Genomic DNA, 13,929 nt, shown 5'->3' with positions numbered 1-13,929 from the left:
TACTAGCAGATGACGTTTCCGGTACCGTAATGCCATGGGAAAACATGCTTTTGTCAGAAGACGGAAGTAAGAAAAGTCAATAAGTAACGCGGAAGATGCAGAATGATTCAATCACAAATGACAGTAATCATTTTGTACAAATTTAGTGCCAACTAGAATCTGTCATGCGGGCCGCACAGATTTCTGGGCCACGTGTTTAACATGCCTGATTTAGGGCATTCCAATTTCTGCCCCAGGAACTCATGGTCTCAGAATGCATTGGTTTTTGTATATTAGTTGGTTGGCATGAAGCAATTTTGTTTTTACATCCAGAATGTTGAGGTCTTTCTGTGGCCAGTCTGTGATCCCAAAGCTGTATGAGATGACGTGTTTTACTAACTGATTAAGTGCTTCTATTTTGTTCCTCCCTGTCAAGGAACATCTAAGGACCATTTTTATCCTTTTTGTGTATTCACTGCTGGTAATAAATCTCTGCTCCTTACAGTTTATATCTGAACACTCGTCAGTCCCCAAGTATTTATTAAGTCTCCTCTTGGTCAGGTTTTCTTATTTGATAATCTTCAGCAAGGTTGATTTCAATCTTCAGTTGACAAATGCTACTTTGGTGCGGTTGTCTAATTCAAACACTTCTCTCTTGTGTGAATTCTTTGGTGGCTCTGAAGACTGTTTCTCCATGAAAACGTTTTACCACATTCAGCACAGTCAAATGGCTTCTCTCCTGTGTGAATTCTTTGGTGGCTCTGAAGATTACTTCTCTTTGAAAATGTTTTACCACATTCAGAACAGTCATATGGCTTCTGTCCTGTGTGAATTCTTTGGTGGCTCTGAAGAGAGCTTCTCTGTGAAAACATTTTACCACATTCAGAGCAGTCATATGGCTTCTGTCCTGTGTGAATTCTTTGGTGGCTCTGAAGAGAGCTTCTCTGTGAAAACGTTTTACCACATTCAGAGCAGTCAAATGGCTTCTGTCCTGTGTGAATTCTTTGGTGGGTCTGAAGATGACTTCTCTGTGAAAACGTTTTACCACATTCAGCACAGTCAAATGGCTTCTGTCCTGTGTGAATTCTTTGGTGGCTCTGAAGATTGCTTCTCTGTGAAAATGTTTTACCACATTCAGAACAGTCATATGGCTTCTGTCCTGTGTGAATTCTTTGGTGGCTCTGAAGATTGCTTCTCCGTGAAAACGTTTTACCACATTCAGAACAGCAGTGAAGTTTGATTCCCCCTGTATAAAGTTTAAAAATAAATAAATAAATACATACATACACACATACATACATACATACATACATACATACATACATACATACATACATAAATAAAAGTTTAGTTTTTAATCCATTACTTTAATACTGACATTATCTGACAACACTAAATAGATGTTGGTTCAATTTATGAACAAACTTTGACTAGCATAAGCAATCGTATGACTTAAATAGCACGTGAAAAGACACTCAACTTGTTCATTTTTTCATTTTCAGCTACTCAACACATCAGCACAATCAGTGAGGCCAAAAAGTTTAAACAGTAAAATAAATCGATCACATGAGAAAGGCACAATCAGCAAGATTAGTCAGTCAGTCAGTTATTTTCTAACCTGCTATACCATAACACAGGGTCACGGGGGTCTGTTGGAGCCAATCCCAGCCAACACAGGGCTAAAGGCAGGAACAAATACAGGGCAGGGCACCAACCCACTGCAGAACACAAACACACCCACACACACACTCACACACACACTAGGACCAATTTAATACTGTATCACCAATCCACCTAACCTGCATGTCTTTGGACTGTGGGAGGAAACCCACGCAGACACGGGGAGAACATGTAAACTCCACGCAGGGAGGACCTGGGAAGCAAACCCAGGTCTCCTAACTGCGAGACAGCAGTGTTACCCACTGCGCCACCGTGCCACCCATCAGCAAGATTATTGTTGATTTTTTTTTTTTTACTACGTTGCAGAACAGCATCATCATGTTGTCATCATATTCTTACAATATTATATAAATTACTGCAGTGGGTTGGCACCCTGCCCAGGATTGGTTCCTGCCTTGTGCCCTGTGTTGGCTGGGATTGGCTCCAGCAGACCCCTGTGACCCTGTGTTTGGATTCAGCGGGTTCGAAAATGGATGGATGGATGGATATATATATTTTTAATCATTGTAGGTAGAAAGTGATCATCGTCACCTATCATTATATTGGAGACTGTCATGTCAAACATGTGAAAGGCACTTTTATTAAGCAGAATGTCTATTGATATTTCTAAACAACTAGTTCATAGCCACCTGACTCCGTAATGTTTTTTTTTTTTTTGTTATTTGATTTTAAAAAGAGGCAGAGGATAGCAAAACAAAAATATGTTAATATACAACGAGAACAGAGTAGAACTTAAATGAATAAAACATGCAGATCACTGAAAAACCCTTGGACCCACATGACACCTGACCTGAAACAGCAAACTGGACACTTGTGGCTGAAATGTAAAATATACTTCTGTCTTCATACAACCTGTGCCAGGGGCTTTTTTGTTGCAGATGGATTTAAAAATGCATTTAATGGATTTAATTTCTTCAGCTAAAACAGGGATCTCCAGAAAAGCAGCATCATTTTGTGAGAGGTTTGGTAAATTAATTAAATTAAAAAACACATCAATCACTCTGAAGATGGGGGGGTTCAGCAGGGGGAAAATTCAGAAACAAAAATAAAATAAAATAAACCTTATTAATTTCCAAGCAGTAGTTAGTGATATTATCTATTGTGATGGACAACCGGCTACAGACTCCGGTCGCAACACCCAGGCCGCTAGGAGGAGCCCTCTGGACCGCATGATGGTGCCCCGAGTTCCAGCAGGGCCTCATGGACTTTGTAGTTTCTATACACAGCCCTGATGGATACCTTGGGGACCACTGGGAGTCGCTGTAGGGGGGCTAGTGGGCTCTTGTGTGCCCTATAACCCGGGAGTGCGTCAGCATCACGTGTCCGGAAGAAACGACGTGCTCCCGGGGTGAAGAAGAGGACTGTTTACCCTGACCCGGAAGGAAACGGACTTGTGGGTTTTGCCAGGAACCATTTCCAGGTCAGGGGATATAAAAGGACTATGGGAAAGCCCAGACACTGAGCTGAGCTGGGAGGTAGGAGGGCGAAGTGTCTGGGCGAGGAGGATTGGTTATTGTATTGAGAATTGTTATTGTTTATGAATAGTGTGGTGGAAAGGGTGCTTTGTGCACAATATAGTTACAAAATAAATAGTATTTATACTTTCACCTGGTCATCAGAGTGGTACCTGAGGGTTCAAGAGGTGGACAAAGGGCTTATCTGCTACACTATTTATCTGTATCATCATTGTATTTTTGCTCGACTTGAGGCATGGAGGCTAATGAATCTCATCTATGCAGTCTAAGAGCTCACATCTCGCTCAGTTTAACACCAGTGAGATAGCAACGAGTGCACATGAAATGAATTCTCAACTCTGCACAAGATGGTCATTTACCTTCTCTGTGATTAGCGTCATTTTGAGCTTGTGGACTGGATCAGAGAAACACCGGTGTACTTAACACTAAAATTACCAAAGCTTATGAAAAAACCCATAAATTCGGCCAACCTTAAAGCCCTTCGCACCTCATCCATCAGCGTCTTTTGTCTTGTAAATGTGCTGATCAAGACAAGCAGCAAGCAGCCTGCTATTCCATCCTCCCACCGCCGCAGAACGTTCACAAAGTTCTCCCAGCTCAGGCCTTGATTGATTATCTGGGAGTGAAGTGCTGGAGTTTTAGAGTGGAAATAATAGATCGCTATTTGGAACACATGCATTTCATGTGTGTTCCATTTTTACAATAATGTGTAAACACATCGTTTAAACAGAAACATTTTTCATATTTTAGTAATAAATGACAAAATGTAGACATAAACTATATAATGTATGAAGCGTGAAGTGCAAAGATCAAATAAACACTTTGAATCCCACCCCTAAACTATATATGCAAAAAACTAAACCTAGGTCTCTCAAATAAAAACACAGGAAAAAATCACCCTGATCGACTTTGTGGTCGTGTCGTCGGACTTGCGGCCACATGTCTTGGACACTTGGGTGAAGAGAGGGGCGGACCTGTCAACTGATCACCACCTGGTGGTGAGTTGGCTTCGATGGTGGGGGAGGATGCCGGTCAGGCCTGGTAGGCCCAAATGTGTTGTGAGGGTCTGCTGGGAACGTCTGGCAGAGCCCCCTGTAAGAAGTAGCTTCAACTCCCACCTCCGGCAGAACTTCGACCACATCCCGAGGGAGGTGGGGGACATTGAGTCAGAATGGGCCATGTTCTGTGCCTCTATTGTTGAGGCGGCTGACCGGAGCTGTGGCCGTAAGGTTTTCGGTGCCTGTCGTGGCGGCAATCCCCGAACCCGTTAGTTTACACCAGTGGTGAAGGATGCCGTCAAGCTGAAGAAGGAGTCCTACAGGACTCTTTTGTCCTGTGGGACTCTGGAGGCAGCTGATAGGTACCGGCAGGCCAAGCGTAATGCGGCTTTGGTGGTTGCTGAGGCAAAAACTCGGGCATGGGAGGAGTTTGGGGAGGCCATGGAGAACGACTTTCGGATGGCTTCGAGGAGATTCTGGTCCACCATCCGGCGTCTCAGGAAGGGGAAGCAGTGAAGTGTCAACACTGTATATGGTGGTGATGGTGCGCTGCTGACCTCGACTCGGGATTTTGTGGGTCGGTGGGGCGAGAGAGATAGATAGATAGATAGATAGATAGATAGATAGATAGATAGATAGATAGATAGATAGATAGATAGATAGATAGATAGATAGATAGATAGATAGATAGATAGATAGATAGATAGATAGATAGATAGATAGATAGATAGATAGATAGATAGATAGATAGATAGATTTCTTGCACAGCGCATCAGTATTGGCAGTCCAGTCTATTTTATCATCCAGCTGCACTCCCAGATATTTATAGGTCTGCACCATCTGCACACAGTCACCTTTGATGATCACGGGGTCTATGAGGGGTCTGGGCCTCCTAAAATCCACCACCAGCTCCTTGGTTTTGCTGGTGTTCAATTGTAGGTGGTTTGAGTTGCACCATTTAACAAAGTCATTGATTAGGTCCCTATACTCATCCTCCAGCCCATTCCTGATGCAGCCCACGATAGCAGTGTCATCAGAGAACTTTTGCACGTGGCAGGACTCCGAGTTGTATTGGAAGTCCGATGTATATAGGCTGAACAGGACCGGAGAAAGTACAGTCCCTTGTGGCGCTCCTGTGTTGCTGACCACAATGTCAGACGTGCAGTTCCCAAGACGCACATACTGAGGTCTGTCTTTAAGATAGTCCAAGATCCATGCCACCAGGTATGAATCTACTCCCATCTCTGTCAGCTTGTCCCTAAGGAGCAGAGGTTGGATTGTGTTGAAGGCGCTAGAGAAGTCTAGAAACATAATTCTTACAGCACCACTGCCTCTATCCAAGTGAGAGAGGGATCGGTGTAGCATATAGATGATGGCACCCTCCGCTCCCACCTTCTCCTGATATGCAAACTGCAGAGGGTCAAGGGCGTGTTAAACCTGTGGCCTAAGGTGGTGAAGAAGCAGCCTCTCCATGGTCTTCATCACATGTGATGTCAGAGCAACAGGCCGAAAGTCATTCAGCTCACTAGGACATGATACCTTTGGGACTGGGGTGATACAAGATGTTTTCCAAAGCCTCGGGACTCTCCCCTGTTCCAGGCTCAGGTTGAAGAGGCGCTGTAGAGGACCCCCCAGCTCCGATACACAGACCTTCAGCAGTCGTGACGATACTCCATCTGGAGTACTTCGATGACCTCCTCAATCCCTCTAACATGCCTTCCAATGAGGAAGCAAAGCCTGGGGACTCAGAGGTGGGCTCCCCCATCTCTGGGACTGAGGTCACCGAGGTGGTCAAAAAACTCCTTGGTGGCAGGGCCCCAGGGGTGGATGAGATATGCCCGGAGTTCCTCAAGGCTCTGGATGTTGTAGGGCTGTCTTGGTTGATACGTCTCTGCAACATCGCATGGACATCAGGGACAGTGCCTCTGGATTGGCAGACTGGGGTGGTGGTCTCCCTCTTTATGAAAGGGGACCGGAGGGTGTGTTCCAACTACAGAGGGATCACACTCCTCAGCCTCCCTGGAAAAGTCTATTCGGGGGTTCTGGAGAGGAGGGTTCGTCAGATAGTCGAGTCTCGGATTCAGGAGGAACAGTGTGGTTTTCGTCCTGGTTGTGGAACAGTGGACCAGCTCTACACCCTTAGCAGGGTCCTGGAGGGTGCATGGGAGTTCACCCAACCAGTCTACATGTGTTTTGTGGACTTGGAAAAGGCATTTGACCGTGTCCCTCGGGGAATCCTGTGGGGGGTATTCCGAGAATATGGGGTAACGGACCCCCTGATAAGGGCTGTTCGGTCCCTGTACGATCGGTGCCAGAGCTTGGTCTGCATTGCCAGCAGTAAGTCGAAACCGTTTGCAGTGAGAGTTGGACTCCACCAAGGCTGCCCTTTGTCACCGATTCTGTTCATAACTTTTATGGACAGAATTTCTAGGCGCAGCCAGGGCGTTGAGGGGGTCCGGTTTGGTGGACTCAGGATTGGGTCACTGCTTTTTGCAGATGATGTTGTTCTGTTTGTTTCATCAGGCCGTAATCTTCAGCTCTCTCTGGATCAGTTTGCAGCCGAGTTTGGAGCGGCTGGGATGGGAATCAGCACCTCCAAATCCGAGACCATGGTCCTCAGCCAGAAAAGGGTGGAGTGCCCTCTCAGGGTTGGGAGTGAGATCCTGCCCCATGTGGAGGAGTTCAAGTATCTCGGGGTCTTGTTCACGAGTGAGGGAAGAATGGAGCATGAGATTGACAGGCGGATCGGTGCGGCATCCGCAGTAATGTGGGCGCTGCATTGGTCTGTCGTGGTGTAAAAGGAGCTGAGCCGCAAGGCGAAGCTCTCAATTTACCAGTCGATCTACGCTCCTACCCTCATCTATGGTCTTGAGCTATGGGTAGTGACCGAAAGAACGAGATCGCGAATACAAGCGGCTGAAATGAGTTTCCTCCGCAGGGTGTCTGGGCTCTCCCTTAAAGATAGGGTGAGAAGCTCAGTCATCTGGGAGGGGCTCAGAGTAGAGTAGCTGCTCCTCCGCATCGACAGGAGTCAGATGAGGTGGCTCGGGCATCTGATCAGGATGCCTCCTGGACGCCTCCCTGGTGAGGTGTTCCGGGCACGTCCAACCAGGAGGAGGCCCCGGGGAAGACCCAGGACACGCTGGAGGAACTATGTCTCCCGGCTGGCCTGGGAACGCCTCGGGATTCTCCCGGAAGAGCTAGAAGAAGTGGCTGGGGAGAGGGAAGTCTGGGCATCTCTGCTCAAGCTGCTGCCCCCGCGACCCGACCTCGGATAAGCGGAAGAGGATGGATGGATGGATGGATGGATGGATGGATGGATGGATGGATGGATGGATGGATGGATGGATGGATGGAAAAACTCACCAGGTTCTGCTTATGAGTGGGCAAACATGGAGAGAGCTTATTAAACAATCCCATCCTAACCCCAACATTCACAATACAAGCGTCAATGTGGTGATAAAATAAAAACACATCTGAAGATAAATATGACATGCAAGCAAATTTTAAACAATTATGGGCTGAGATTATGTGGAGCATACAAGGCTCGTGTACTGAGCCCTCACAACCTCCAGTGTCTCTCTAATCACATGTGTATGCACAGAAATTAAATACACATATGAAAAAAAGAAAGAAGTAGTAATTATGAATCAATATTCAGGAAAATGTCTAAGCAGTACTGGAATATCATACACAAAACAGTCAAAGCGTCCAAGCACCAGTGACATGAAGGAGTCAAGGACATTGAGTGCCTGCTGAGGGTCGATGAACAGCCACTGCTCTCCCAGGAAGGACATTTGAGGCTTGGCCAGATAAATGAGGAAAGTAGAAAGACCAATTTGTGGAGCCTTTGTGATCACCAGAGACGAGGTCTTGTGTGGTGTGGACTGAGTCACTGGCAATAAACGTAGATCTTCCATCCTTCATAAGTTACATTTGAATTGTTGAGTTCCTCTTTCAGAATAGTAACTCAGTCAGAATAGCGAAGCAGCTTGATGATAATTGGATGTGGACGTGCACTGTCACTTTCCCTCGTTTATATTCTATGAGCTCGCACAATTTCAGGCCTCAAATTTGGGATGGTCGGAAACCAAAAAGCCATTGTTTTTTCACAAAGCTGAACATAACCCCACTCTTAATAACATCTGGAACTCCAATAATTCTGATGTTGTCTCTCCTTCTCCCATCTTCTTGTCCATAAAGTTTCTTATCAAGAGATTGAGCCTTGGCATAGGAACTTATCTCAGAGTCCTGACACTCCACTTGAGGATTAAAACTAACAAGAGTTTCTGCTGTTCATTTCTGATTTTGACAATATCAGCATGAAGGTCAGAAAAAACTTCTCTCTTCTGATGTGTTCAAGGTCACACAGCATTTTGCTCCGATATAAAGGCCTTCAGTTGATCAACAGTGGAAACCGCTCCAGAGTTATCCGACGCCATGGCAGCCTCAATCAGACTCCTCTGGGTTTCTTCACTGGCCTTGAATCAGAAGAACCAGGGTGTGTCTTCCGATTTGAACAATTCATATGTCACACCGACAAGTAAAAAAAGGGTATGTTGACGCTCTGATGAGACATTATGAGGTTAATTTATAAAAACAGTAATTGCAGGGTAGCTGAACAAAGCTGAACACAGCCATTACTCCACTGAGCATCAAGTGGTCCCTCAACTACAAAATGTATACAAAAATAGCTTATTTAAAATTACTGAATCAAAACAGAAGAATAAAGAGAGTGAAATATTAATGCACTGACCCAGAGGAGCACCAGTGATGTAGGACAATAAAATTTAAGATGAGAAATCCTGGGATTGGAGAAGTTACTCATATTAGTGTCTGTTCTGGATGAGGAGTGGCAGGTGTAACCAGCACTGGTCAGCTTTATCACACACCGGCCTCATTTATACTGCCCATTAGAATATTAATGGACGAGCACTGCCAGGATTTATTTATGCTAACAAAATAGAAATTTCAGTGCTTATTGTTTATTGAAGCTATTGTGTGAGTTCATATATGCAAAGGAATTGTAGTTTAATTACTCATTCTGTGGTTGTCATTAATCAAGGACAGGCGTCTTCCACCTTTTGATTAATGTCAGTCACACCAGGAGATGTTCCTGCTCTGATTGTATGAAAGGCCTCATTCTTTAACCTGATGATAGTTAAACCTCACTACTGGTATCCATTTAAATTTACTTATTCAGCTTTTTACTTATTTACTTATTTATCCAAGTTAACTTACACCAAAATGTCATTTTTTTTAGAATACTGAATTCTAGCCCATTACACTGACAAAGCCGTCTCTTCTCAATAAAGATTTGCTCATGAACATACAGAACAAGAACATAAGAAATGTAACAGACGAGGAGACCATTCATCACACCATCAAGCTTGTTGGTTTAGCTAACAGTTAAGGTGTCTCAACATCACATCAAGATAACTCTTAAAGATTGTGAAGAGAACATTATATGAAAGGGAGATAAGAATAAAGCTGGAAAAGCTAATAAAAGCATTCCAAAGAACATCTTTGCTTATTTAGTGCTTTTGTTGTTTTTCAAATATTACTTACCCTTTCATTTTAGTTATGTAATTTCATGTTTTGTTTATATTGTGTTATCAATTATCCAAATATCTTTGTGTTTTGTGGGTGAGACACTAAGAGACAGGGCCACATTAATGTCACTTCTGAAGGAGCACCCTAGCTCTTATATTGGTGGTTCTTTACATTTGATAAGAGCTTTATTATAATTATCTAAGCCAGCAATCCATTTTGGGCCTGTGAGTGCTGAAGCCTCCTGTTGAGTTTGGAGTCAGGCTGCCTGGGGTGAGATCTCTCTATAGGTAGACTAGTGAAAGTCCTGAGCCCTCCTTTATAAAGCTTGAGTAGACACAAAATGAGACTGAACATGAGTATATGCCCATTCAAATATTGAGATTTATAAAAGAAAACTTGACAGGGGAACTAACGTATATTTAGTGCAACTCTGACCATTGCATACATAATATTACAGAGAAACTGGGAAATGACGACACCTTTGATCAAGTAGTAAAATGCAGCCAAACCAGCTAAATGACAACTCGCAAGAATAATAATTCATTTCACTGAGCTGTTCTTATAAAGTGTGTTGAAGTGACAAACATGACACCTCAGAAATGATGACTATGATGTACAGACTGTATTTTAGTTCCCTTTAAGAGCTCCAATGATACGTATTTGCACTAAAGAAATTCTGTTTTGTCATCACTTTATATCGGCTAGGTGTTGTCACTTCTCAGGGAGCTGGCTGACACCTCAACAGTATCTCGGCTAAGCTTCACTCCATTATGTCTGCTGTGCTGGAAGTCATTAACTGACTGCTAATGCACTACATGAGGTGTTCGTATGGTGTGGGTGTACACACATAACACATGACATGTTTCTGACAACATACAACAGTAATCAGTAGCCGTGTCCAGCTCTCCTAACTCAATCGAAGCACTATACAGCACTCGTATTGCAATAGGGACACTGAGCAAGATTGAAGCTGGTTTTGTTAACGGTAAGCAGTGACACTCCATTAATACACAAGTCATCCAAGATGTGACTGACAAACATCACGTCTCCGTGGCCTCGCTCAACCCGTGATTCTTTTTTTTTTTGAGGCAGAGTAGCATTGGAAGATGTGATGTTGTACGTGGTGAACTTTGCATTGGTGAAGTAACCTGCTGACCCCTCAGTGTCTAATATGCCCTGAACTATTCATTGTAACATCAATCAAGTCATTACTTGTGCCAGGTGACAGTGACTACAACATCAGACAATGTTGTTTAACACCATTCCTGAAGCACAGGGCACAGAGGAGAGGCACTACAATGTCAAGTATGATTCTTCACTCTCAGAAGAAGAGCAAAGCCAGATTGTGACACCCCATGTATTGGCAAGGTTGGCACTAAACTACACAGTGGGCATCTTGTAGTTCAGGACTGACCAGGATCAGATTTGAGAAAAGTCAGATATGGAAACACAGACACAAAAAGGTGGCATTTCCAAAACAAAAGTGGGTTTTATTTACAGGTGCACAAAAACAAAAATGTCCCAATCAAAAATAGTGAGCAAAATATACAGTGGATTTTCCAGTCCCAAAATTAAAAATAAAGATAAAAATGTATATACTCAAAACCGTGGCCTTCCTTAAGAGAAGAGAAAGAAACAACAAAATCAATCACGAAAAAAACTACACACAATAAAAACCAAAGAATTCACAAAAAAAAATTAAAAATGAAAAAAGTGTATATGCAAGAAAAACAAAAAATTGCACCTGAACACCAAACTATTAGACATCTCCACCAAAGCAATACTGAACTAGATATCGATGTAATAAAAAATAGGCACCAGCCGCTGTTTGGGATACTAAACGAATGTGCTTTACCAAACACTCTGTACCCACCACCGAATCTAAAGACAACCCGTTGAGGCAGTTAGAAAAGAAGAAATCTACAAGAGAAAGGCTTAAACTGAGCAAAACTGGTGTTCTGCACTGGCCAATCAGAACACAGAGCTTTACCTCAAGTCAGCTGATCATTCAAGGAATCCCACAGACATCAGTCAGTCAGTTATTGTCCAACCCGCTATATCCTAACACAGGGTCACATGGGTCTGCTGGAGCCAATCCCAGACAACACTGGGCACAAGGCAGGAACAAATCCAGGGCAGGGTGCCAGCCTACCGCAGGGCACAGACACACCAAGCACACACACTAGGGACAATTTAGAATCACCAATGCACCTAACCTGCATGTCTTTGGACTGAGGGAGGAAACCCACACAGACACGGGGAGAACATGCAGAGTCCACGCAAGGAGGACCTGGGAAGTAAACCCGGGTCTCCTAACTGTGAGGCAGCAGCGATACCACCAGAGACATCAAGGAACTGAAAATTCTGGAAAGGAGGAAGGAAGTAAAATTGAAAACTGAGCAGCAGCTGCAGGAAATGTGTGGTGGAGGTCATTGGAGATAAAGGAGGATCAGCAAGTTAGTAAAGACAGGAGGTCACAAACTGGACTGTTCAGGTTTAAACAAGGTATTCAGGAATGACGAGAAGTCTAACTCTTATTATTTAACATCATAGTGTTTGTCGATTTTTAGGGACTTAACTGAAGATCACACCACACTGTTAGGAGAAATTACAGCAGAAAATCCAAAGGGTTCACAAACTTTTTCTTGCAACTGCACGTCTGTTTAACACTTTAACTAAAGACAGGTTTAGAAAGTTTGCTTAATGTTACAAACTATAATGGAAGAACAGAAAACTCCTAAACTTGTAAAAATATAGTGAAGCTGTGTTTTACTGTTTGTTTAATTTTGTTTGAAATCTCATCTAAGTTTCACTTAAAAAAGCACAAGACAGCACTTTCAGGCCCATTACCCTGACCATAAGACGTACACTCATTTTTATTTTCACTTACTTGTTTCAGATGACGTCTTAGGTGGTGGTTGACCTTCCTCAGTTCTAGGAGAGGAAACTCCTTCAGTCCCCTTTGTGTCAGACTGTAATGATTCATATTGTACATTGATAGAAGACTCCGGAGATGAAGAGTGTCTGCTCTGAGAAGAGACTAACCCGGTCACTGCTCCATCTTGATGTTCATAATGAAGGTCATCTTCCTTGACACTCTCCATACTCCTATAGCTGGCCACCTCAGGGCTGACACACTCCTCTTCATCTTCCTCTTTAAAACACACTGACGCCAGTTCACGGTCTTCTTCCTTAATGTCCGTCTTAGGTGGTGGATGACCTTCCTCAGTTCTAGGAGATGAAATGTCTTCAGTCATCTTTGTGTCAGACTGTAATGATTCATATTTTACATTGATAGAAGCCTCCGGAGATGAAGAGTGTCTGCTATGAGAAGAGACTAACCTGGTCACTGCTCCATCTTGATCTCCATAATGAAGGTCATCTTCCTTGACACTCTCCATACTCCTACAGTTGTGTATCTCAGTGCTGACACACTCCTCTTCATTTTCCTCTTTAAAACACACTGACCCCAGTTCACAGTCCTCTTCCTTGATGTCCAGACTCTCCTGTTTGGGGTGGACACTCTCCCACTCACAGTCCTCCTCCTTAACATTTATGGTCCTCTCCTCCATGATATTCAGGTCAACCTCACATGTCTCCTCTTTCACATCCATTTAAACGTTACAGTAATTGGCAGAGTTTACCTTCTGTCTGTGGATAAAAACAGGAATCAATTCAATTAAAACTGATCTAAAGACATGTGATGCTTATAACATCCTGTCAGTTAAAGCTGATGTCAAGTCAGACAGTTCATAGCAAATTGACAGTAACTCATCACTTTTCATATCAAATGAGGGGTAAAATGAGTTTGGGAATGAATGGAGGGTCTAGTAGGCTAGAAGAAGAAGGAGGCCATCTTGTACATTTGTGTGTCAACAGTATTCACTACTCTGATTAAACATTCAGTGCTATTGGGGTCCCAGAATTCTGTTATCAGTTAATGTTAAGGAAGGTTTATAAAAGTTAGGCCTCGGGATTATGTTAAGAAATGGGGCAAATGAAGGAAGAGCAGCTTAGATAATGGGTATGGGGTTTGCAATCTTAGGGTGATGTCACATTGGATGACTTATCCAACAATTTTAAGTCATACACTTCTTTTATATAATCTTAGACCCTGTCCACGCGGATGTCTGAACTGAGCATTTTTCTACCGTCTGTAGTGTCTGGTGAGCGCAGATTGAAAACCAAAATGTTTTTCTGCTCATTGCAGCAAATCAGACCATCTACACGGGCTTTCACCACTT

The 13,929-nt window shown here is 43.5% G+C and overlaps 1 protein-coding gene across 1 annotated transcript; it reads right to left on the bottom strand.

Annotated features, from left to right (window-relative positions):
- Positions 1 to 614: 614 nt before the first annotated feature.
- Positions 615 to 13,299, bottom strand: LOC127526344 (zinc finger protein 32-like). Its single transcript, XM_051921641.1, has 2 exons — positions 12,576 to 13,299; positions 615 to 1,225 (listed from the first exon to the last, which is right to left on the bottom strand). Exons 1-2 carry the CDS (start codon positions 13,297 to 13,299, stop codon positions 615 to 617), a joined length of 1,335 nt encoding a protein of 444 aa, XP_051777601.1.
- Positions 13,300 to 13,929: the final 630 nt, after the last annotated feature.

The sequence above is a fragment of the Erpetoichthys calabaricus genome (assembly GCF_900747795.2).
Source record: "Erpetoichthys calabaricus chromosome 1 unlocalized genomic scaffold, fErpCal1.3 SUPER_1_unloc_15, whole genome shotgun sequence".
Taxonomy (NCBI): Eukaryota; Metazoa; Chordata; class Cladistia; order Polypteriformes; family Polypteridae; genus Erpetoichthys; species Erpetoichthys calabaricus.
This window is presented reverse-complemented; position numbering and strand designations above follow the sequence as displayed.

Bases quoted from the DNA above. Each gene is read 5' to 3' on its own strand.
- LOC127526344 (XM_051921641.1), bottom strand. From the start codon at position 13,299: ATGGATGTGAAAGAGGAGACATGTGAGGTTGACCTGAATATCATGGAG. The intron at 1,226-12,575 runs GTAAGTGAAAAT...AACTTTATACAG, and splicing joins TAAGACGTCATCTGAAACAA to GGGGAATCAAACTTCACTGC.